At 36.8% G+C, this 26,135-nt stretch overlaps 1 protein-coding gene across 6 annotated transcripts in view; it reads right to left on the bottom strand.

Annotated features, from left to right (window-relative positions):
* The window catches only part of LOC127647278 (RNA binding protein fox-1 homolog 1), a 425,943-nt gene that overhangs the window by 244,906 nt on the left and 154,902 nt on the right, over positions 1 to 26,135 (bottom strand). For all 6 annotated transcript variants that reach the window (XM_052131433.1, XM_052131435.1, XM_052131437.1 and 3 more), the window contains one exon: positions 15,407 to 15,448. In XM_052131433.1, the coding sequence (XP_051987393.1) occupies positions 15,407 to 15,448 (42 nt within the window). The remainder of the gene's footprint in view (positions 1 to 15,406; positions 15,449 to 26,135) is intronic.

Below are 26,135 nucleotides of genomic sequence, written 5' to 3'. Positions count from 1 at the left end.
AACCACCATAAAAAAGCCAGAATACAATTTGCAAGTGCACATGGGGACAAAGATCTTATTTTTTGGAGAAATGTCCTCTGGACTAAAAACAAAAATGGAACTGTTTGGCCATAATGACCATTGTTATGTTTGGAGGAAACAGGTTAAGGCTTGCAAGCCGAAGAACACCATACCAACCGTGAAACATGGGGGTGGCAGTATCATTTTGTGGGGGTGCTTTGATTCAGGAGAGTCTGGTGCACTTCACAAAATAGATGGCATCATGAGGAAGGAAAATTACGTGGATATGTTAAAGCGGCATCTCAAGACATCAGCCAGGAAGTTAAAACTCGGTCACAAATGGGTCTTCCAAATGTACAATGACCACAAGCATACCTCCAAATTTGTGACAAAATGGCTTAAGAACAAAGTCAAGGTATTGCAGTGGCCATCACAAAGCACTGACCACAATTCGATAGAAAATATGTGGGCAGAACTAAAAAAAACGTGTGCGAGCAAGGAGGCCTACAAACCTGACTCACCAGTTACAATAGTTCTGTCTGGAGGAATGGGCCAAAATTCCAGCAACTTATTGTGGGAAGCTTGTGGAAGGCTACCCAAAACATTTCACCCAAGTCAAACAACTTAAAGTCAATGCTACCAAATACTAACAAAGTGTATGTAAACTTCTGACCCACTGGGAATGTGATGAAAGAAATAAAAGCTGAAATAAATAATTCTCTCTACTATTATTCTGACATTTCACATTCTCAAAATAACTTAGTGATCCTAACTGACCCAAGACAGGGAGAGTTTTCTATGATTAAATGTCAGGAATTGTGAAAAACTGAGTTTAAATGTATTTGGCTAAGGTGTATGTAAACCTCTGACTTCAACTGATATTTATAAGATATTTAAGATAAAATTTGATATTTATAAGTATAAGATTCACTCACACCTCAATTGGACTTAATATAAAAGATTGTGTCAATTGTGTAACGTTGTAAACATTTTTACTTTCATTATCATTGTAACTGTGGATATAGCAGTTATTCATAGCTACCGCAAGAACAGCAATGGGGCTTCAGTTTCGCATTCTTACAGACAGTGTTTGAGTCACTTTTGTATGAACAGGTCAATTCAAGTGTCACTGTGTGAACGCAGTCTAATCAGCAACAGAGTGTAACTCTGAAATTACACACCTCCTGGCCATCACTGATGATAGAACGCTGAGGATGCAGTTAAAGAGACAGGATTGCATTAGATCTATAAGCATGGCCCATTGAAATGGCCCCTCTACCTTTGAGGATGTGGGCAGGCCACTGAATGTGCACCGCAATTACGTATTGCTAATTGAAAATGTTAATCTTGTCACATTCAGGGGCAGACAGGGTTAAATTGGTAAAACTGCAATTCACTTAAGGCCATATCTCTCGTCGAAATGAACTGAATGATTTATCCTTTATATTCTTCAGGGAGTCAGGAAATATCAGCAATTAAATTAACGACTACAAAGTGTATGCTTCAAGATGGGTAAAAAATCATGAAAGACACACACTAATTTTTAAAGTTGTTGCCTTAATTGTCTCTTTACTGCCAGTGTAGCTCCTCGTCAATATAGGAGCACACCAATTAAAACACAAACCCATGACAGCACTCATGAGATATTAAAGGGACAGTTCACCCAAAAATGAAAATGTTATCAACATTCACTAACCTCCATGTTGTTCTAAACCCAAATTACTTTCTTTTCTTCTGTCAAACAAGGGAATGTTGGGCAAAATGTTGATTGATTACATGGCAAAAATATAGAGTGAATGGTGACTGAGGCTATTATTTCATAAAAGAAAGAAAGTCTTTTAGACACAATATGACCAGTTATTTAGTTTATGTATGCCCTGCTGATAATAGTTCTAAACGAAGCCAAAGGAGGATCAATCATGTGAGCGAAGTTAAACAAACAGTGATGAATCCTATCTGGTTATCAGCAGTCTTGAAATGCTGCTCATTCAATCAGATATTGCAGAGGAAAATAAATAAATGTTGTATAAATTGGAATTAAAGGGATAGTTCACCCAAAAATGAAAATTCTCTCATCATTTACTCACTCTCATGCCATTCCAGATGTTTATGACAATTAATTAATTTTGGAAGAATATTTCAGCTCTGTTTGTCCATACAATGCAACTGAATGGGTGCCAACATTTCGATGCTCCAACAATCACATATAGGCATCATAAAAATGATCCATATGACAACAGTGTTTTAATCCATATTTTCAGAACTGATATGATAGGTGTGGGTGAGAAACAGATCAATATTTAAGTCCTTTCTTGCTTGAAATTCTTCTCCAAACCCAGTAGGAAGCGATATGCATGAAGCATGTGAAAGAAACAAAAACACAAGTAGAACAATGTGAAATTGATCTGTTTCTCACACACACCTTTCATATAGCTTCTGAAGTTATTGATTTGACCACTGGAGGTTTATGGATTATTTTTATGCTGATTAATGTGATTTTTGGAGCTTCCAAATTTTGGCACCCTTTCACTTGCTTTGTATTAAAACCTATAGAGCTGTTCAGCAGATGAAGGAAAGTCAAAAACAACTGAGATGGCATGAGGGTGAATAAATGATGAGAGCATTTTATTTTTGGGTGAACTATCCCTTTAAGCCATGTTGAAATAAATAATAAAAAACATTTTTGGTTAAATACATATTTATCCAATGAAAATCTTTATCATTTTTGATGCACATCAATGCATAAATGTGCAACTGCATGTCCCCATTTGTTCAAACGCTCATTAGCCCAATCAGGTTTTATTTCTTTCCTTCTTCATTCCTTCCTTCCTTCCTTTTTTCACCTGCTCTAAGTCAGAAGGAAACATTCAATATCAACTAGGTCAACTGAACTAGTGTGGGCACCAGAATGCAGCAATTGGTCTAGCCAGAGCTGATATTTGTAGATACATACCACATCCCCAGAGGTTCTCCTACATTGGATTATTAGAAAAGTTTCATTGATCAAAATAGCAATAATCTCCATTTTCATCCGGGCCTTTACTGGGGCTTCAAAGTGCTTTAGGCTGCTAGGCCGCCATTGTTATCGCAAAGGTGTTTTCCTGGCCAGACCGTTTCATCAGAGAGAATTAAAAAAATGTAAGGCGCTAAAGTGATTTTCTGTCTCTCTGTGGTATGTGCCAATAGTGTATTGTATTTTATGGCCTCCATAAAAATCTACTGCAAAGCTCTAGACCATATGTGTATGGGCCCAGTGCTTTTTATTGTGATGAATATACTTATGTAAAAAAGGCTGTTTATGAAAGCGGTTCAGCTTTTTGTTTTCTCTTGCAGGAAATTTCATTCGAAAGGTAATGATTTTAGTATATCTAACAAAGCAGACGATCTTTCAAATTGTCATTGAACAAGGAAAAGTGATCTTTATATTTGCTATTATTCTTTCTTTGCATTTATGATCTCATCCTGGTGAGGTTTATATACATTGTCTTTCCAAAGTCCACTTTCTAAATTAACATAGCAAATGTTTCTCATAACAAATTATATTATCAGTATAACAATTTGAGTGAAAAGATTAATTGAAATATTAACATACATTTCACAGTTTCTAAGTATTTGGTATTTCCCACTTTTGCTTTATTGGCGACATGGACTCAAGCTGTCATGGACTTCACAAGTTACAAAACTTGATGTCCATGTTAAGCATGATTTGACAATGTTTCAAAGAGCATCTTGTGAGCTTCAATGGAAGCAAAGAAATATACAAAGTAGTTAATCACAAAAGTGCTTATTTAATTAGTGACCTAAAAAGTGCAGACTCTTAAATATTTCTTTAAGCATGTTGCATTATTTCAGTTTTTACTTTTTTCAAAATCCTAAAACCTTCCAGGTTTTAATAAAAAATGTAATCCGTGATGTCCAATGCAGACTTTTGAAAAGCACTGTGTGTATATATATATATTTAATTTTGTGAATCAGATTAAAACTGTCATCCCCATATCACAAAGCAGAGAAAAACAAACAAAAAACAAAACAAACAAACATTGGCATTGAGCAATCAGATGAAAGGTTTCAATGACCAACAGGGAATAGAAAACTTCTGGATTTTGAGTTGTCTAACATTAAAGCATTCTGTCCCTGGTTTGATATCTGTCATAGTCTGCTCTGTCATTACAATGATGCCACTTTGATATGTTGCCATCTGTAAAAAACTGCCACCTGTCTCCACCAATCATCATAACAGACCGATAAAAAGAGCCACAAACTGTCATTATTTGACAACAGATAATGACCAACACAACTGTGCTTTCAGTGGTCCAGAATAAACAGGTAATGACATGGCAGGTCATTTTAATCTATCCTCGTGTCCCTGTAATCTAATACCAAACAATGCCAAGTAAACCTCAGAAATAGCCATTGGTGTTCAAGGCAATATCCTCAGGCACACAATGAGTTTGGAATGTTGCCTTATTGTGACACTGTTCACTTCCCTAGTGCATGCAGGGACAGTGGAAGACCAGTCAGGGGCCGCCATGCCCTCACACACAAACAGGGGCATAACAGTGAATGTACTGTAGCTCAGTAGAATGTAATTAAATATAACACCACTTCTTGTCACAGGTCAGCAACCAAGCCTGGTCATGAAATGGCATTCCAAATGCAAAAGACATTAATTATGAAAATGCTATGCATTGATTTGTCATACATAGTAAAGAAAAGGTATTTTAAAATCTTTGCAGCAATGCCTCAATGGCCGTGGCATTAGCATTAATACTATTCAATTGCTCTCCATTTTCAAAGCAACATGGCCAAGCCCTCTGAAACCAGAGACAAGTTAAGCACTTCAGCACAGTCAATGCAATAAAATAATACAGGATTGAGTATATTAGATAAGAATTATGATATATAAGCAGCGCTCTACTGCAAGACAGCTAATTAAATAAGAGCATATTTGATAGTAACTAACAGTGGAGTGTTCTTACCCAGGTCCCATCATTACTGTCAGGGAGAAAGAGGGAATTAGAAGATGTATAAATACCATATGGTGTGTGCTGAATTGCCTTGCATTAACGTAAATTATATTCTCTGCGAATACATGAAATATCCTTAATCCTCATTTGTATCTGTTACACAGCTACTCTCAGGAATGAATTCATATCATAACACACACACACACACACACACACACACACACACACACACACATATATATATATATATATATATATATATATATATATATATATATATATATATATATACACACCGATCAGCCACAACATTACTACCACCTGCCTAATATTGTGTAGGTCCCCCTAGTACCACCAAAACAGCACCGAACTACATCTCAGAATGCTATTCTAAGATGCTATTCTTCTCACCACAATTGTACAGTTATCTGAGTTACTGTAGACTTTGTCAGTTTTAACCAGTCTGACCATTCTCTGTTGACCTCTCTCATCAACAAGGCACTTCCATTCATGGAACTGCCACTCACTGAATGTTTTTAGTTAATGGCACCATTCAGAGTAAATTCTAGAGACTGTTGTGCTTGAAAATCCCAGGAGATCAGCAGTTACAGAAATACTCAAACCAGCCTGCGCAGTGGATAAAATCATGCAGATGCAGGTCAGGAGCTTCAGTTATTGTTCACATCAACCATCAGAATGTGGAAAAAATGTGATCTCAGTGATTTGGACTGTGGCATGATTGTTGGTCCAGATGGGCTCGTTTGAGTGTTTTTGTAACTGCTGATCTCCTGGGATTTTCACACACAGCAGTCTCTACAATTTACTCTGAATGTTGCAAAAACAAAAAACATCCAGTGAGCGGCAGTTCTGTGGATGGAACTGCCTTGTTGATGAGAGAGGTCAACAGAGAATGGCCAGACGGGTTCGAACTGACAAAGTCTACGATAACTCAGATAACCGCTAATGCTATCCTGAGATGCGGGTTGGCACTGTTTTGATGGCACGAGGGGACCTACACAATATTAGGCAGCTGGTTTTAATGTTGTTGTACAAAGGACAAAATTAACCAAAATGTTGAAATGTATGAAAATACGTATTTTGAAAATAACAATTATGAAAATAAATTGTTAATAAATGTTTGCTGTAGACTGTTATTCTACACAATGTAGGCTTAAGTTTTCAATCACAACATTCACACTAAGCATTACAGATAGTGCACCCTATGATATCAAATACAGTGAATACAACCGTTTAAATTGTTAATATGTTACATAATTTTTATAAATGACAAGAGAACTTAGAACATATTTACTTCAGATTCCGGACTCAATAGTGACGAGTTTGTGTGTTGATCGTGTACAGAGACTATTTAACAGAGATGGGCCACTTCTATTTAAATGAACAGGAGAAACTGGAATGCCCAACCAAGAAGCTCTAGCCCCCAATGGTCAACTGTTGTAGAAAGGAAGTCCCGCCTTACAGGTAAAAGAGCCAATCACCTTTTAGGTACAGACATCACCTGTCAATCAACTCTATAAAGCGCATAAGCTATACAAACTGGGACAATTGCATGTTTTAGAGTAATATGAGGTAAAAAAGCACAATTTATGATTCTAGAATTATCCAATTGTATTGCTGATTTGAAATATGTTCTTTGTTCATTATTTTGACCAACTTTTTTCCCTGGATTGACTGGAAATAGCCTCCTGAGAATGTTCAAAAGGTGGCTGACAGTGGACTGACTTGCTAGATGAATTTGCTGTGAATTGTTGTCAGAAAGTTAACTTGCAAAATGTCCCTTGTCTGGGGCATAGACCGCCCCCCCCAATTTATACCATGATCAATGGAAATATGTAAATGTTTCACACAGCAACCCCCCACTGTTCAAGCCAAATCTACACAATTGTCCCTCATACACAGCACTGTGGCTCCCCTATTGGTTATCATGGAGGGCAGCCTTTATCAATCAATTGAATAAACTGCTTTCATAGCATCTACTGAAAGACAACACTGACAAGGGGCTAGAAGTGCCTCCACAGCAGTTTTTGCAGCAGCAGTGGGAGTAAATAGTAAGAAAGGCAATAACATCAGCCTGGACAGCACTGCAGCTCTGTGATTCAATCCTCATCTAGACTACAGCCCATGTCTATGGGCTTCAATTGGTAGTAGCATAACAAGGAACAATTTTTCCTTTCTATTATTTTTATTATCATTATTTATATTAATACTATTATTATTAAATTAATTTGACATTTGACCAATTTATGAGCAATTCTTCCATTAGGTCGACGTTTGATTATATTTGAAATCTTTAAAAAATGCAGAACGCATTTTAAAAATTTCCCTGTACCCACACAATTAATTCAATTTTACATCCATATGATCTATAACGTAAATACTGAAGAAATACTGAATGGGCAGACATATAAAGACTGAACTGGACTGTAACATGGCACAGTCTTTGGTTACCAGAGGCATCTTAAAAGAACAAAACATCACACTCATAGCTTTACCTGGAATGCAATCTGTGTAATATCCATTTATTGTAATATTAGGCCTCTGGACATTATTTTATTCATATTACTTTGTCCTCTTCAGAAAGTCTTTTTAGAGAGGTATGTAAATTAAAAGAGAACTTTGTGTATTACTGAGTCTCTGATGTAGAAGTGTATGCATTCATTGATTTAAATATGACAATGTTAGTTAGGTTGTTTGTTTCAGAAGATCTTCACTCTTCAAATAAACCAGCAGAGAAGTGAATTTCAAGTCATAAGGCACCTTAAATGATGCAAATTAAATATTTAGCAAGAACTGTACACTTTCATACTACACAGTAATTTCTGCATCTCCTGGGAAATTTCATCCTTGAATTTTTCAGTCGAAGCATATTCCTTCAAGACAATACATGTTCCAATTAAACATTCAATAGACATTTTCTTAATATACAATTTTAGTTTGCTGTGTAACTAGAGATTGTTAAGTGTTATTAGAAAGTCTTTTGAATTTGAGTTCTTTTGACTTCTAATCAAATTTTAAAAGCATGTTTCTACTGTAAGCATAAGTAAACTATTAATACAGTATTACCTCTGTCCTTATAAAAAATAACGAAATTCATTCCACGGCTGGCAAAGTATTGTTCTCCTGTGAATGTGAATCTATACGGTTGCTGAATTTTTTTTTTTATATTGTTAATATTATTATTATTTTCATTATTATTGCCTTGCCTCTGTTATTTTAGGTGCTTTGTACTTCAGGTGCACCTGTTAACAAATATTAACAAAAATCTAGATAGCTCTTATCTTTAGTGAAAAAAAGAAAGGACTTTTCATCTGACACATTATGTAAAGGATAAATCTGGTTCCTTATTTCTATTTTCACTTGAACTGCCCATCAGATTAAGATTGGTTAAAATGAGATTAATTTCCTGATAAACCCTTACAGAGAAGAAGCCATCAGGGTGCTTTAAATTTATTCCATGGGCAATTAAGTGCAGCAAAATCTCCTCAGCAAAGACTGAATTTGAGTGATAATGGCAGGTGAAGAGACAGATAATGAGCAGGCCAAGACACACTCACTTACAGCTCTCTAAAATTACTTCATGTGCTTTAACCCTGCAGTTATGAATCAATGTGTCATGCACCGTTTCTGACATTCCAAAGAAAGAGTAGTCTCACCATAGATGAGAAAAGAGAGGGATAAAACTTTAAAAGCTTGATTAAGGACCCATACACAAACACAACTGTACCTTTGCTTTAGCTCTAAACAAAAGTTTGGTTGTTGGCATGTAAACCCATGTAGAAGGAAATCGGTTGGGACATGCTATTTGTTTTTTTTACATCTCTCCTTTGGACTGATTAAAAATTATCGATTACTTGTAGCCAGAATCAGTCATCTTGTGGCCAGAATCCAATATCTTGTATTTGAATTGAAAAAGACAAATTCTGTCCACTAATGTGAACAGTATTTGATATAAGATGTGTGCATCACAGATCCTTCACAAATCCTAAAAGCTCTCCTGAAACCTGCTACTGTACAAGCGAGGAACGACAAGTCAAATGGGAAAACACATACATGTCAATATTGACAAGCCCATATAATTACAGCAGTTTTGTACAGTACATATGCACACATAGAAGCACATGAATACCAACGAGTGCACCACAATCAGCTGAGATGGTTGTTACGTACCCACAAATACATCATCATCTTGAGCGAGGAGTCAGGGGCTCTCCGACAGTGAGAAAACGCTTCCTTACTTGGCTTCTTTTAACTTCTTGAGCTCAGCTACGGAAACCAATTTGAATCCTTCTTGTTTTGTCTCTCTCAGACTCACAGTTCTTTTGTATAATTTATTATGTCACTATAATAGAGCTTATTAAAACTGACACTTAGAGGAAGAAGAAGCTACTTCACAAGATTTGAAATGCTTCTAGCAGTCTTGTTCTTGGTTGTCTCTCCTTATTTCTTTTTTTTTTTTTTTTACTCTTTCTTTCCTTTCCCCACTTGGTCCTCCTCACCCTTTCACTGACAACCCCTGCTTAGGCACCAATTCCTGACGTATCTATTTAATGAGAAGATCCGTGCACCAAGAAAGTCCAGCATAAACTGTGCACTCAAAGTGCGAGAGAAAAAAGAGAGAGAGAGATGGAGAGAGAAATAGAAAGAGAGAGAGCGAGAGAGAGAGAGAGAGAGAGAGAGAGAGAGAGAGGAAGTGGTGGGGTAATGGTGTAGGTTTCTCGAGAACACACTTGCACACTTCTCCAGAAAGGTACGCTTTACGTTAATGCACACTGCAGTGTAGACAGATGGTAGGATGATCCAAAGCAGAATTGGCCCAAAAAAGGACTTTGTATTCTACAAAATGCTGCTCAAATCTTCAGACACGGTCCTCTAGAAGTTGACATGTAGGGTAAGACATCAGTGAGACATCAAAAGACTTATCTTTCGTCCTGAGGGAAGGTAAGAGGGTGCATATAAAACCGGAAAGCTTCAACTTCCTCCCAGAAAATACAGCAATCTCAGCTGAGTGAGATCCAAGTAAATAAAAAAGGTAGAAAAAGGAGAAAAATAAAAAAACCTCAAGCAAATCAACATAAAAAAATTGCACAACAAGATGAAAAGGAGGTAGAAAGCACAACCCTCTTCTAAACGTGGAGCTTGCACACGACTATGCAGCCTGGGCTCTTTTTCCCCCTCTTCTCCTCCTCCTTATCCAAAGTGAATGTGTTGGAAATAAAAGCTGCGTGCACTGGGGCCAAGGCCTTCCCGCTCTGGTTGTTCTGGCTCTGACGCACTGGCTGCCTTCTTACAGCAATTTATACAGCCATCTGCTGACTCTACCATGCTACTGCTACTGAGAGACATTCAGAGACGCAGCAAGACAAGCAGCCCTGCCTGCTGCAGCTAAACCATAGTCATAACTCAATGAGCACATATGATACTAAAACTTATTACTACTGTTCAGACAGGGGAAGAGATTTCTAATCAAACACAGGTATCAGAGAAACTTGAGTAACAGAGAAAATAACAGATTGTAAAAGGATATTTCAGATCAACATGGGGCAAAATAGAATTATGAGCAAGGTCCATTTCTTCTGTTTTATGTGTCTGAGATACAAACATAATGATATTTGCCAGTATATGTATGAGGGAAATTAAATTCGGAGGGAAATTTTAATATTAAATTGCCCTCTAGAAGCGGATTTGAATCACGTAAAAAAAATGTGTTGAGCCAAGGGATGGTAACAGACCCAGTCACACATATAACATGTACAAAAGCGCTTATAGCATCTTATTAAAGCAAAAAGACAAGAGCCTGTGCATAACAGCATTTTTACAATGGTTGAGTGGTGTTCTTAAGGCGTAGTGTCGGAAATCCCCTTTACTCTGTTAAATCACTGAAAAGTACAGCCTTGATTGGCATATTGCTTTTAAAACATGGTGGAAACTGCAAATGAAAAAAGACACCAATGTTCCATAAATAGTTAAACTTATTAACAATTACACTTGGAATAAACAATTATTCTGACATGTAGTATGGTTCATTAAAGTTCATTATAGTTCATTAGTGATATGGATCATTAACTGCAAGATGTTTACAGTTCCCAAACTATGTATAAACTTGGCACATTAAAATAAAACACGCAATCTCAGGTGTGCATTTATTGGCATTTTGTAATGGCTTAGAATGTGGTTCCAATCAGAATTTAAAGTTGGAATTATGCATTTTATAAAGAGGAATTTGCCACTGCTTGTGCTCTTAAGGCCTTTTCAAGAAAAGGTACTTGACAAGCAGATAAATAAAAGAAAACTAATTTGTCTACAAGTTGCAGAAGTAATGAAGAGTTTGTTGTGGAGTTGCTCAATGAGAAAGAAAACACTGGAAACACTTCACAAACTATTTCAGTTCATCTGCTGGATGAGTTGACTAGTATTATTATCATGTGTACACAGTCTGAGGGGTGATTACAAAAAATTTTAGCAAAAACATGTTGAAATAAGAGTGATTATATGCCACTGCCACGCATGTACGTATGTTAAGTAATTTTTTTCTCATGTTCATTTACTCTCTGAGTAATGAACATGTATAATGACTGTTGAAAAAGATGTTATCAATTTGAGCTTCACCCAAAACATCTTCAGTCTGACCCATTATTACGGTAGATACAAATAATTGCCAAATACAGCTATTAGCAGCTATTAGCAATTGTACAGAAATAAAGATTTTGAGGAGAAAATACCACGTTTTTGGTATACAAAGGCATTTTGCACTGCAAGTCACAGCATTCAATTTGTTAATATTTGGCAAATAAAGATCAGTTGTTTATTATAAACGGTGATACAACAGTGATTAAGATTAAGTGCAAAGGAAAAAAATACAGCAATATACGAATACAATCCATGTAAGATCAGAGAGCTTTTTAAAGGGGATGCAAGGCAGTGATGCAGCAATAACATTTACATGTTAATGTTACCGGTTCAGCTCGAACCGCTCTGATCGGTATTCGAACCAGCATCTCCGGCATGGGAGGCGCGCTAACGAGGAGGCTAATGGCAACAGCCTCTAGCGTCAATCGCTAGTGCACCTCTAGATGCCAGGGGAGTGAGGTTTACATACACAGCACAGCATACACCAGCTGGCTACCATAACACTCACTCCCCTAAACCTCACTCCAGTCCAGTTCACGGCACCACTGTTACCGGTCCAGCTCGACCCGCTCTGAGTAGGATTCGAACTGGCATTGGAGGCGGGCACAAACGAGGCTCAAATTTTAATGGTCGAAGCATTTCTTCATCAGGCGAAGAAAAAAATATTCGACACACTCAGTGTAAAAAAAAAAAGCTTTGCTTTGTCAGCACGCAATTCAGTACGAACATTCATTCCAGGTGTGAGGAGTTCATTAGGAATTCATTGTTTCCGTAAGTTTTCATTTGCGTTTGGTGTGAAAAGGCCTTTACTTGCTAAATGTATAAAGGGAGTCTTCCCAATTCAGAATGAAAGGCTTAGTACAAAGACATCCATTCAATACATGTGCAATACACTAAATTACTTTTGACATGGTGCAATATTATTAAACAAGGATAAATGGCATAATGTTCTGTCCATTGTTTGTGAAGACTCTTGCAAAAGAAACATACTTCAACCTACAATTTGGTTAAATGTTTTTACTTCAGGGCAAGAAAGGTCTAATGGTCAATGAAACTGAGTGCTGCTTACAGACGTGACCATTTACATGGAGCAGCCCAATACTGCTGCTGTCTCCACAGTCTGAATGCACTTTAACCTAATTAAAAAGCTACAAGTCTAAAATAGTAGCTAAAATAAACCCAATGAAATCAAAACTTGGACTTTTGAGGCTTTAATTCCATGTCTGTTCGCTTTGAAGCCATCTATATGCGAGTGTAGTCCTAAATTTTGACATAATTCGCTTTTAGCAGATTTTTAAATCTTTAACAATTTTTCTCTTCTGGGAAAAACATACCAAAATATTGACCACTCACAGTGCACTCAAGCATTTTGTCCAATCAAATGATCTTTAGAATGAGAATGTCAATCACACTAATTCTACCTACTTTTGACTAGCATGTCAAACTAAAGGCTACTGCTAAGGATATTGGCTACATAAAAACAATGGGATGAGCACAAAATTCCTGTTGCAATAGGACCAGGGTTTGAAAATAACTTTTTGGTTCACCGGGCACTGTGGCTAGTACTTTTCCAAGGTCATGCATTTCATGCATTTGTTTGGACATTTTATGTAAACAAGAATAATGTTGAGTTCAGCAGGACACAGGCCTAATGGATTAAGTAATCTATAAAATATAAAAAGGCAAATGCCAGTTAGAACAGGAGTAGGATAGAACAGGAGAAGAATGTGTCAATAATTTTTCCATAGTTCATGGAAGTTTCAACCCCATAAAATGTAAACTACCCGTGGAAATTTACCATTGTTCTACAATTGTTTAACAGTGACATTTGCAATGACAAGGCCATTATGAAAGACCATGTGTGGCCTCACAATACTGTGGTTAGGTTAATGTTGATAAAAAAAAAAAATGAAAAATGTAATAGACTACCGTAAACACAATTAGAATACTTTTACTACAGCTTTCACAGTTGTAATAAAATTAAAGTCTAATAGATTCACCTAACAGATTTATTATTAACCTATGCAAGTTACCAGTTAGTGTTACTGCATAGTATGCTGCACACGTGATTGTTGAGGAGAGTCCCCCTATACTAGGTAAAAGTGCTTTAAGTGCCTAGAAAAGCACTATATAAATGTAAGGAATTATTATTATTATTATTATTTTACAAATGTATCTTTTGTGTTTCACAGAAGACAGAAAGTCATATGAGTTAATAATGACTGAATTTGTACCTTTTTCTACCTTTTAAAGAGTAGTGCACCAATTCCTTTGTCAGGCCTAGAACCCCCCTTTTAAGAATATTTAATACGCGATACTAAAAATCCCAGTTCTTCGGCTGGAAATGCTAATTGACATAACCGGATATACATCATCCTCGCTCATCTCAAATAAATATAAATGTAGGGCAAGCTTCCCAAAAGCACTTAGGAAACAGCTGTCCTCTGACTGAAGTGTGAGTCACTGACAAGAGGAAATGAGATGGCAACAAAAACAAGAAAGGGGTTTGCAGATTTCTAAGAGTCAAATTAACACTGCCCTCTGGAAACTCAAAGAAAATTCTATTTTTGATCATAATCCGTTTTGTCCCCATTTTTTCCCTGCTCTAATTTTAATGGAATTCAGATCATTAAAAAACAAATAACAAACAAAGATTTGCCACCAAAATTAGAGTAATGGCTATGTATGAGCAGGAACGTCTGTGCATTAATCATATAAGCCCTATCAGACTTAAAATCCCTCAACAAACCATGATAAATTAAAGCACTGAGTGGGGACTGCAGCTTCATTCCTGCGTAGAATATACTTGTCCATTATTCTACAGTAGAGAGAGACCGATAATCTTATATTTTTAACCAATATTTTCACATTTCCACTAACTCGGTTTCTGGTTCATTAGTACTGATAAAGTATGACTCAAAGACTTTAAATCTTAAATATTAATTAAGTAAGGGGTATTGCAAAAGTTTATATTGCAACTTAAAATAGTTAATTTAATTCTTTATAGACACAATATTCCTTTGTGTATAAAATTACCAGTAGTTTTGTAAAGATGTTCAGCTTCAGAGGTTAGTGATAAATTATTAAGTTGTTCTACAATTAAAAATCAGTTATGCATATTGTTTTTTGTACATTTAAACTAAAAAATAATCAATATTGTATCTGTCATTAAAAACCAATATCAGTCGATCTCTGTTCTACATTGCTGTATATACACTCTGTGGGTTATATAAACAGCTCAAGGTAGAGCCGTCAGGACACACGGTCATCTACGCACAGATATCATGTGTTTGAAGAAGATGAAAATCTTTGGGAGAGTTTTCATCATGAAGTGAAGCTGACACCTTTGCAAGCCTGGCTTTTCAGGACAGTGAGTTAGCAGGAGGGTTTGAGAGCTGCTATTAAAGTTTAATGAGAAGGCAAGGTAAGCTTTGTTGTATTTTTAATATGGACACAGAAGAGTATGAGAGAATAACTGTTTTTTGTATGAGAGTAAAACTGAAGTTTTTTTGTTTTTGCCCATTGATTTAACATCACCCTCATCTCTGTCTGAGAATGCTTAAGTGAACATTACAATTTTTTTTTTTTTTAATTGTTGTAACAAAATAATTAGGCTTTACATGACTGAATCTCTCAGCTTGATCACCATGTGCTCTGTGGACTGGTTAATTGAGAGTTCGATATCACAATACACTGTTAGAACACGTGAACATTAACACTGCACAAAAACAGCTACACACACACACACACACACAGACATACAGAGCCAAAGACACAGATGCATCACTTACCCTGAGCTGGTCCGTATCACAACTCATTGGTTGTCCTGGAATCTGTCAACAGAGACATACAAATTAGAGCAACATATTACACACCAAATGCAGCACCTCCCTTCAGTAATTACAAGTCAATCATCTAGAACAGGCTGAGGGGCGACAAAATGAGATCTGTCAAATTCGAGGTTTGCAACATGGAACCATGCAAAAGGTGGTGAGTGCAGGGAATAAAAACAGGCAAGACATCGTTTCCATGCTAGAAACGGGATACAACAATATCTTTCCTTTTTTGACAAATAATGCGAATGGTATAGAGGTTGAATTGAATAGGAAGGAGAGCATTTCTACATGCCTTGATGCAGTTTACTCAGCAGACAAAAAAAAGAAATGTGGGGGAAAAAAACTCATTTCTAATTTTGTTAATGCTTGTTGAGTGTATGAAAGAGAACTACACAATTAAAATATTTGGGTTTGGTTTACACTGAGAGGTTTCCTGGATATACCACTAATTCTTCCCTCATGTATTCCTGCCATTGATATGTCCATAATGCACACGTTGAGTGTTCATTTAAGAAACAGAATCTGCCTTACAAACACTCTCTTCAAATATAGTGGCATTAACAGTTTCACTCTCCTCACAGCCTAAACCACTTAGCTGTTTTTAAAAGTGCACATCTCCCATTAGTCAGACCACTGAGTGAGGCCCAATATGATTTCATCATTTAGTAACTGGACATGGCTGCAGAAAAACCTAAAGAAAATTATGACCAGCCGATTTAGGGAAAAATGCCAGGGAAATGGCTTTGATTTGATATGATATGAGGAAAAAAAATGGTTGCATTAACCTTGTCACATTGAAATATTTTCGTATCAAATGAGTAGTAAGACTTATGGTAACATCCATTAGCTGATTTTTAGGAAAACACTCATGATCGGAAAATGGCTTGCCTTTTAGGAGGAAGTTCATATTTCATGAACAAAGTTTTTTTTTATCAATTGTAAAAGAAAATCTAGGAACAAAAGCTGCATCAGCATTTTTTTAATTATTATTATTATTTGTTGACATAATGGTCATGAGAAAGTTTTAGGCAAATAAATGGCACCAATGAACCATCTTGTAAGGCAGGAATTGTATTCTTTAGCGACGCTGACCTTAATGATGGCTCACTTGTTTTGGTAGACCTTTCCTTTCAGCCAACGGCCTCTAGCAGTTCGTTAGGAGAAGCTGCTCAATAGCTCGGGGCAGACAGCACACTGCAAGCTTATAGATTCAGACCGCTGGCATACATTTTTATTCATGTTCCTGTGCTGAATTTTGAAATTCAAACCATCTTTTTCTCATGTTATTTTTAACACAGATTGACAAGTGCTGAACATTGTTTTTATGATTTTTTGTTATATTATAATGTCATATATTATTATATAATCTAAATTCTATTGCATTGTTCCAAAACCTAATGAGTTGCCAATTGAGGTACAGTTTAAGGCATCATTTTCCAAAGGGTATGCATCTTAAGTATGCTGTTTCAGCCAGACTCTAAGGCAGCATTGCATGCATACTTTGCAGAGAAGGCAATCCCTGAATTCATTGTGATGAGCTTTGTGAATTTTTATTTTCAACAATAAGGCTAACCAGGTTAAGAGACAGAACTGTCACTTGCAATGTTGGCCTGTGCTACACTGTCAAAAGAGACATAACTCTTACGTTTGCTGATTTGTACATTTGTACATTGAACATAAACATTTGGTTTTCTGTAACGTTTTAAGTACTGAAAGCGTTTAAATACACATTCTTAAACAAGCTATGCTTAATAAGCTGATAACATGGAAGATCATAAATATGCCTTAATTGTTTTTCTTTTGTTGTGAAATAACACTTAACTGGTTTAAGCATATAATAATCAGCACACATAGATTTTAGCTTGTTACCCTGATTTTGCTCTGAATGTAACAACTTTACTGGTGTTCTTACCAGCTAATCCAATGGGCAAAAGTTTTGTGCTCATGATACATGATACATTTAAATCAAGTGTCAACATGGATTTCTTACATTGTTGGTCTTCATTGTATTGCTGTGCATGAAAAGTTGATCAAAGTTTTTGCAAATTCTGCACTTGTCACCAAGATAACATCATTTAGATTTTGTTCAAGTTTCAAGGATAATTTGTGATAGTCTTAGTAGCATCCAGTTAAAATGTGTTCCACGTCTGTCACTCACTCGATGAGTTGACACTAGGGGTCGCGCCTGCGGAGCCCAGACATCTCTGATCTTGAGAAAAGGCCAATGAGAATTGCCGTGTGGAATTTGCATGCCACTCCTCCGGACATACGGGTATAAAAGGAGTGACGCTGCAAATACACATCAGATATCTTCTTCGGAGCCGAGAGAGCAGTCACAGAGCTGAATTCCTCTGCCGTCTCATTCATCTCTCCAAGCTGTTGGTTCTACGGCGCTTTCCAGTGGTTCTCTCCCTCGCACACTACGTTGTGCTGAGCACACACCCCTGGGCGCTTCAGCAGCAGAAAAAGAGCTCATGGAGTGAATAACTTTGTTTATATATATATATTTATATTTCCCATATACATATCTATATATATATATATATATATCTATCTATATATATATATATATATATATATATATATATATATATATATATAAACACCAATAAAAGAGTATATTTCTCTAAAAGAGTGGCACAAACGGTGAAGCATCTTTTTCAAGATGTATTTCCGTTTGTGTGTATTTCCTGGTTGCGGTAGTTGTCTCTCCCCATCTGATGGCTTACTCTCACGTCATCCTGAGACACCGACCGGGCTACGTGCCCAAGGTTACCACGACCCCTTTTAGGGATCAAGTGGTGAACCTGCAAGCGCTGCCCCAGGAGGAGGCAACCCAGCCTTGGCATTGCTGTGTCCGGTGCGTGCTCTTCGCATCTACTCGGACCACACGCAGAGCTTTAGAAGCTCCGAGCAGCTCTTTGTTTGATTCGGCGGACAGCGGAAGGGAAGAGCTGTCTCCAAACAGAGGATTGCCCACTGGGTCGTCGATGCCATCACAATGGCATACCATGGCCAGCATGTGCCCCCCCTGCTGGCCTACAAGCCCATTCTACCAGGGACATTGCGGCTTCTTGGGCGTTGTCCTACGGTGCCTCTCTAGCAGACATATGTAGAGTCGTGGGTTGGGCAACACCTAACACCTTTGTGAGGTTCTATAGCCTCAGGGTTGAGCCAATTTCATCCTGTGTGTTATCAGGTGACACAAACAGGCCGCATCGCCAGTCTGCGTAACTCAGTTCAGGTCTTGTGGCATTTTCCATTGGGACCCCTAGTGTCAACTCATCGACACATCATCGAGTGAGTGACAGACAGGGAACGTGTCGGTTACTAACGTAACCTCTGTTCCCTGATGGAGGGAACGAGATGTTGTGTCCATCCGGCCACAACACTGAACTATCTGCTGAAAGCGCCGGGTCTTTGGCTTGTGCGATAGCTGATGTGTATTTGCAGCGTCACTTCTTTAATACCCTTATGTCTGGGGGAGTGGCATGCAAATTCCACACGCCAATTCTCATTGGCCTTTTCTCAAGATCAGAGATGTCTGGGCTCCGCAGGAGCGACCACTAGTGTCAACTCATCGACACAACGTCTAGTTCCCTTCATCAGGGAACGGAGGTTACATCAGTAACCGAGACGTTAGAACTTTATTTTAAACCAAACATTAATGTATCATATGCCATAATTTTCCAGCAAAAATAACAATTATTGTTGGTTGTAAAAGAGAATTAACAGCTAACTACTATTTATTTAGCACACATAAAAAAATACTAAATATTGCTAAAAAATTATATTAAATAAAAATCTGTTGGGGCCAGTGAAACTGTTGGCAGGGCTACAAAAAAGCTACCAAAAAATAGTCCAACTGGGTCAGCAGCCTAGTAAAGCATTCACACTCAGTCACTTATGTGGCTCCATGACAGTAAATGTGTTCCCTAATAAGGCAGCTGCCTACAAATGCAGTAAGCAACAAGGCAGGAGCAGAGCTTATGTGCTGAATAGAGCCTGATGGCAAGCAGGGTGTAAAAAGTTCCCTTTTCAAAACTTCTCAGGCACACACAATTCCACCAAAGCATACTATGTGGAGATGGCCTTAAACAGCACTGAAGAGGCTATTGCTCAATAATGATACTTTCCAGATGAAATTAAGGGGAAAACCAACAATAGCAGCACAAACAGCCCTCCTCTGTATGAAAGGACAAAGGGCTCTCGAAGAGCTTGCTTATCCTTTACCTCTAATAGTCTGCTTCCCCTATTTTCACTAGGAATACACTATTCTCTTGCTCTCTCTCTCTCGCTTACTTGTTGACTTAAGTCCAAGGCTTGAGGGATATAGACAGAGATGGAGAGTAATACTGAATTGTTGTGGCACATCATTGTGGGATGGAGAGGTAAGGGAAGAAAGAGTGAGGCAGAACAGGGCTTAGTCAGTCCCTCAATGAGCTATATTGGTCTAAGCCATTCAGCGAAAAGAAAAAAATTCAGAATGAAAAAATTTAAATAAGTAGCACTAGGCTGAGTACAAGCGGCAGAACACGACAGTGTAGAATGACTTTATTAAGCTGACACAGAAGACCAGGGCCATAAAAACACCAGGCAGCAGGGGTGCGCAACCATCATGTCTCTCATATCACTTTGCAGAGATAATACAAATATTTAAACTCAAATAAATATTTAAAGTGAATTAATTAACTTTTTTGATAAGTAGCCATGTAATAAGCAGGATAGTGTTCTGTCAGCTGTACATTACATAAATAAAATATGATAAGACAAGACCTGTCTTGATCGCTCTGGCAGGGTTCATATTGCGGTAATGACTGACTATCCAATATATTTACTTTTACTATATATAATGGTAAAACAATGTATTGGTTGGTGTACATACATTATATACAATGTATTACATAAAATGTATTAAAACGGTGGTTACCATTATTGACAATATCATAAAAATGATTATAAGGTTTATTATGCAGCATTATGAATGAAATGCATTAAAGATCATTTTTAAAATGTGTTATATGACCTGCTAAAGAGAGACGGACTCCATCCCTCCAGGGAAGGTGTCGCTCTCCTCTCTAGTAATTTGGCTCGTAGTCTTAATAATGATAGTATTTGACAAACTGGGGCCCAGGTCAGGAAGCAGACAAACTGGTTAATCCGAACATCTGCTAGCTGCCTTGAGAGATCACACAGGTCACATAAACTACAACACATAGAGACTTTATCACCTAGATATCTCATAGAAACTGTGGCTGTTACCAGAACTACCAACCACAAAACCCTCACTAAATCATTTGATTAAGGTCAAACTTGAACAAAACAAACAAATTAAAGATAAACATCATATAAATATAGGGCTACTAAACATTAGATCTCTAATCTACCAAAGCACTCATTTTTAATGAAATTATTACAGATCATAGTTTGGATGTGCTCTGTTTGACTGAAACCTGGCTTAAACCGGATGAATATATTAGTTTAGACTGATTTCCTTGTTAAATTTGCAAATTTTTTATCAGATCTTGCAGTTACTGTAGATAGAGCTTTAATTGTTGGTGACTTCAACATTCACATAGATAATGAAAATGATACATTGGGATTAGCATTTATCGATATTCTCAACTCTCTTGGAGTCAGACAAAATGTAACAGGACCAACTAATCACCATAATTATACGCTAGATTTATTTCTATCATATGGAGTTGATGTTGATAATATAGAAATTCTGCAGCAGAGCAATGACATCTCGGATCATTACCTTGTCTCTTGTATGCTGCGATCAGCTAATGTTACTCAATCTACACCATGATATCATTCAGGTAAAACTATTCTTTCGACCACTAAATATAGCGTCACTAATAATCTTCCAGATCTATCTCATATACTCAATAAACCCCAAAGTCCAGAAGAACTTAAATAAATAACAAAAAATATAAATGCAGTCTTCTCTAGCACTCTTGATAGTGTTGCCCCACTTCGATTAAAGAAAATTAAAGAAATAAGCCCTGCACCATGGTACAATAATCACACTCATGCTCTCAAGAGTGCAGCTTGGAAAATGGAGCCCATGTGGAATAATACAAAATTAGAAGTATTTCGTGGTGCATGGAAGGATAGTGTCTGTAGCTACAGGTCAGCATATTTTAGCAAACTCATAGAAAATATACACAACAATCCTAGGTGTTTATTCAGTACTGTGGCTAAATTGGTTAGGAATAAAGCCTCAACAGAACCAGATATTATTTCGCAGCACAAGAGTAATGACTTCATGAACTTCAAAAAAAAATTGAAATTATCAGAAATAAAATTGGAATTATGCAATCATCCGTCATAGCACCTCAGAAAACAGTGTCTAATAATTTTCCACATGTGCAACATCAATCCTTCACTGTCAGAGGTCATGAAGAGCTAACAAAACTTATCTAAACATCAAAAGCCACAACATGTTTGTTAGATACAATACCAAATAAGTTCTTAAAAGAGGTATCTCCAGTAATTTCAGAACCTCTTCTTAATATTATTAACTCCTCGCTATGCTTAGGACATGTCCCGCGAAACTTTAAAATGGCAGTCATCAAACCGATTATTAACCCTCTGGGGTCGACGGATGCGCCGATCTAATAACAATAACAACAAAACCTTGTACCTTTGTATAATAAAGAAAATAAAAGGGTGAGCTTACAGCAGTCTCTGTGTTCACGAGCATATATCTGAACCACGTCACAAAAATGAACTGAAACTCTGCGAATACACATCATACAAACATGAAACATATGTCTAAAGAAAGCTTAAAATGTCTACTTTTAAATAAAACAATTCAAATTTAAAACAAATATTCTCCTGCAATGTAATTTGTACAGAACAAAGTGATGTACAGTTTCTCCTGGCTCAGCTAATTATACCTACTGTTATCACACTAGGTACTCGATAGAGTGCGATATTCATACGGTAATGTGCTGAGGTGATCAATGCAAATGGTGAACGCTCCCGACTGTGCCTTAAAAACATCTAGTTCATTCACTTTTTTGCACGTTTGAAAGATCGCAAGATACACAGGTGAGGAAACTCCTGGATAGTGATGAAGAGTTAACATTTTCCTCTGAAGAAGACCGGGACTCCGATGAACATTTGTATTTTGAAGAGAGACTTGATCCAGCCGAGGATACAATTTTGTACGAGTAAGTCATTTAGTTTTCATTAGTTGACATGCTATTTTATATAAACATGTTCATATTTTACTAGTGGGACTCTTTCCAGACCTGCCAGCCAGGATTCAGAGTATTGAAATTTGAAATATGTCCTAATAGGCAAGTTTTAGTTACATTTAAATGCTGTTTCTGCTAAAGCAGGTATGCTGTATGATATAAATATGGTATGTAATATGATATAAAACTAATATAAATGTTTAGATTATATTTTATTTAGTGTTTATGCTGCCTCATTATCAATAACAAAGCTTGTGCTTGCAAATATGTGTTCAGGTTAAATGAGTAAAATGCACTTTAAAAATGCCAATATTAGAAAATCACCATCTTATAATGATTTATGGATGATCATGTGACACTGAAGACTGCAGTAATGATGCTGGAAATTCAGCTTTGATCACAAATAACATTTTACAATATATTCAAATAGAAAACTGTTCTTTTAAATTGTAAAAAGAGTTCACAATATCAATGTTTTACTGTATTTTGGATCAAATAAATGCAGAATTGGTGAGCAGAAGAGACTTCTTTTAAATGGTATAATGTAAGAAGCCCCAACTTGATCCTGGAGAACTGGCTAATTATAGACCGTTTTCAAATCTCCCCTTTATGTAGAAAATACTAGAAAAGGTAGTATCGTCCCAAATATATTCATTTCTACAGAGAAATAGTATATACGAAGACTTGCTCTTATCACCTGAATGTGGCTGCATTTGTCTTCTAGTGCTTTTAGATCTTAGTGCTGCATTCGACATGATAGATCACGACATTCTCTTGAATAGGCTAGAGAATTGTGCTGGCATTCGTGGAGTTGCATTAGCATGGTTTAGGTCCTATTTAGCAGACCGCTACCACTATGTCTATGTAAATGAGGAATTGTCAAACCAAACAAAAGTAAAATATGGAGTGCCACAGGGATCAGTTTTAGGGCCTCTGCTTTTCTCCTTATATATGCTTGCCCTGGGAGATATTATCAGGAATCGTGGAATACGTTTCCACTGCTATGCCGACGATGCACAACTTTATATTTCTTCAAAACCTGATAAGATTTCACAATTCTCCAAATTAGCAGAGTGTATCAATGAAATAAAAGATTGGATGGTCAGAAATTTCCTTCTGCTCAATTCTGACAAAACATACTGTAAGTACTATTTATCAGACCAAAAGCCACTAAAATATAATTTGACTCTCGATGGATGTAGTTACATCATCTTCAAAAGTGAAGAAATAAAGTGTTATATTTGATACCAATCTGTCCTTTGAAAATCAAATTACCAGTGTTTGTAGAACAGCATTCTTCCATCTAAGAAATATTGCTAAATTACGGCATATGCTCTCTGTTGCTGATGCCGATAAACGAATTAATGCGTTTATAACCTCAAGACTAATGATTATTGTAATGCATTACTGGGAGGATGTTCAGCAATATCAATAAATAAACTTCAATTGGTTCAAAATGCAGCAGCCAGAGTGTTAACGAGAACCAAGAAATATGATCATATTAGCCCCATTTTATCATTGTTACATTGGCTACCTGTTAAATGTCATATTAATTTTAAAATTCTGTTAACTATGTACAAAGCTTTGAATGGTCTAGCTCCGCAGTACTTAAGTGACCTTCTACCACGCAATATTCCATCACGTTCATTACGATCGCAGAATTCTGGCCTGTTAATAGTTCCTAGAAAATCTAAATACACAAAAGGAGGTAGATAATTTTCATATTTGGCTCCTAAACTATGCAATAGTCTCTCTAACACTGTTCGAGATGCAGACACACTCTCTCAGTTTAGGTCTAGACTAAAGAATCATCTATTTAGCCAGGCATACACCTAATTTATCCTCCAACCCACAATTAGGCTGCTTTAGTTTGGTCTGCCAGAACCAGAAACCAGAAACATTGATCATGATCTATAACTCTGAAATATATTGAATAGTATTTATGCTTATATTATTGTATTTGTTTCCCTGTCTCAACCTCAGGACTCCAATCCTGAGGTCACCAGAACCAGCTGGATCCAGATCCATTCCTGCTTCATGTTGACTCCACTGCTACGTGTCATTGTGTGATGATGACTAAATGCAGCCGGTGCCAGCCAAACATCAATTCAGTCTATTATGATGGACTTCAGAGGATGAACTGATGCTCCAACTCCAACCATAAGACATGTAGTACTTCATATGCCATTGTCTGAACCTTGGATTTAGAATGGACCACACTGAACCTCACCAAAATTATCGGCCAGGTTGAACTGCAAAGCGCCTCTCTGATCTCTGCCAGCATCTGTCTATTGATGGACTACACTCTTATAATGGAATACATAGACTATCAATTGCCAACAAAAGCCTTCATCAGCCAATTAACAAGGACAATTGCATCAATAGGACAATTCTGCAGTTAATCCAGGGTGGACTTCAAAGACATTAGTCATTAATCTTACAGTTCATATAAAATGAATTGACCATTAACACTTACTTAGTTTAATAATTTTAAACCATGACTTGAACTATACATAAGTAATATTTACATTATATTCATGATGTTAGCCAGAGGGGAACTGGCCCCCACAGTGATACTGGTTTCTCCCAAGCTTATTTTTCTCCATTAATCAACATCTAATGGAGTTTTGTGTTCTTGCCACAGTCGCCTTCAGCTTGCTCACTGGGGTTATTAATACAATTATTATTTAATTACTTTTTTTTTAAACACGATTAACAATCGTATTTTATCTAATTACACAATGATGATTCATCGACATTATAGACATTACAGTTTTATCTTCTGTTAATGCCTGATCTTCTGTAAAGCTGCTTTGAAACTATGTGTGTTGTGAAAGGTGCTATACAAAAAAAATTGACTTGACTATATATACTGACTTCATGCACTGTAAAAAGTGGTAACCTGGAATTGTCACTTTTAGCTCTTTCTACATGGTCTAACACTTAAAATTACTTTTATTGGTGTAATGTATTCAGTTTGATTCAGTAATGCTAAATAATAATATTGTCGACTTCAATAAAACATGTTATTTAGTAGTTACCACATGAAGTACACATTTAAGCATATATTTTTTCAGAGTAGAAAGTGTTAACACTTAGCAGGAGCCGCTTGATAGATATAATCATGACTTCCAGCAGTAAGGGATTAAACGTTGACAACAACATACAGTATAGAAATCCACTGATGCTACAATAAAGAAAAGATTAAAAAAAGTTGCCTGCAGTTCTCTTTACAATGAAAAAACAGCACTTTATTTCAATCAGTGCCCTTGATGTTAGATCAAAGGTAATGCTTAAAAATGCTAGTCCCTCTAAGCATCGACATATACATTTCTAAAATGTTTGAGAGGAAAAGAACTAGAGAGAGAGAAAGAGATAGAGGCACCGTTAATATATGCACTGCTCTGAGGAATAATAAGAAAAAAGGGAGGGAGAAGGAATGAAGAGCTGACCCAGCAGAAATTCCCAGTGCTGCT

This window comes from Xyrauchen texanus, chromosome 8, assembly GCF_025860055.1.
Source record: "Xyrauchen texanus isolate HMW12.3.18 chromosome 8, RBS_HiC_50CHRs, whole genome shotgun sequence".
Classification (NCBI taxonomy): Eukaryota; Metazoa; Chordata; class Actinopteri; order Cypriniformes; family Catostomidae; genus Xyrauchen; species Xyrauchen texanus.
The sequence above is the reverse complement of the archived record's forward strand: the minus strand, read 5'-3'. Positions and strand labels throughout refer to the sequence as shown.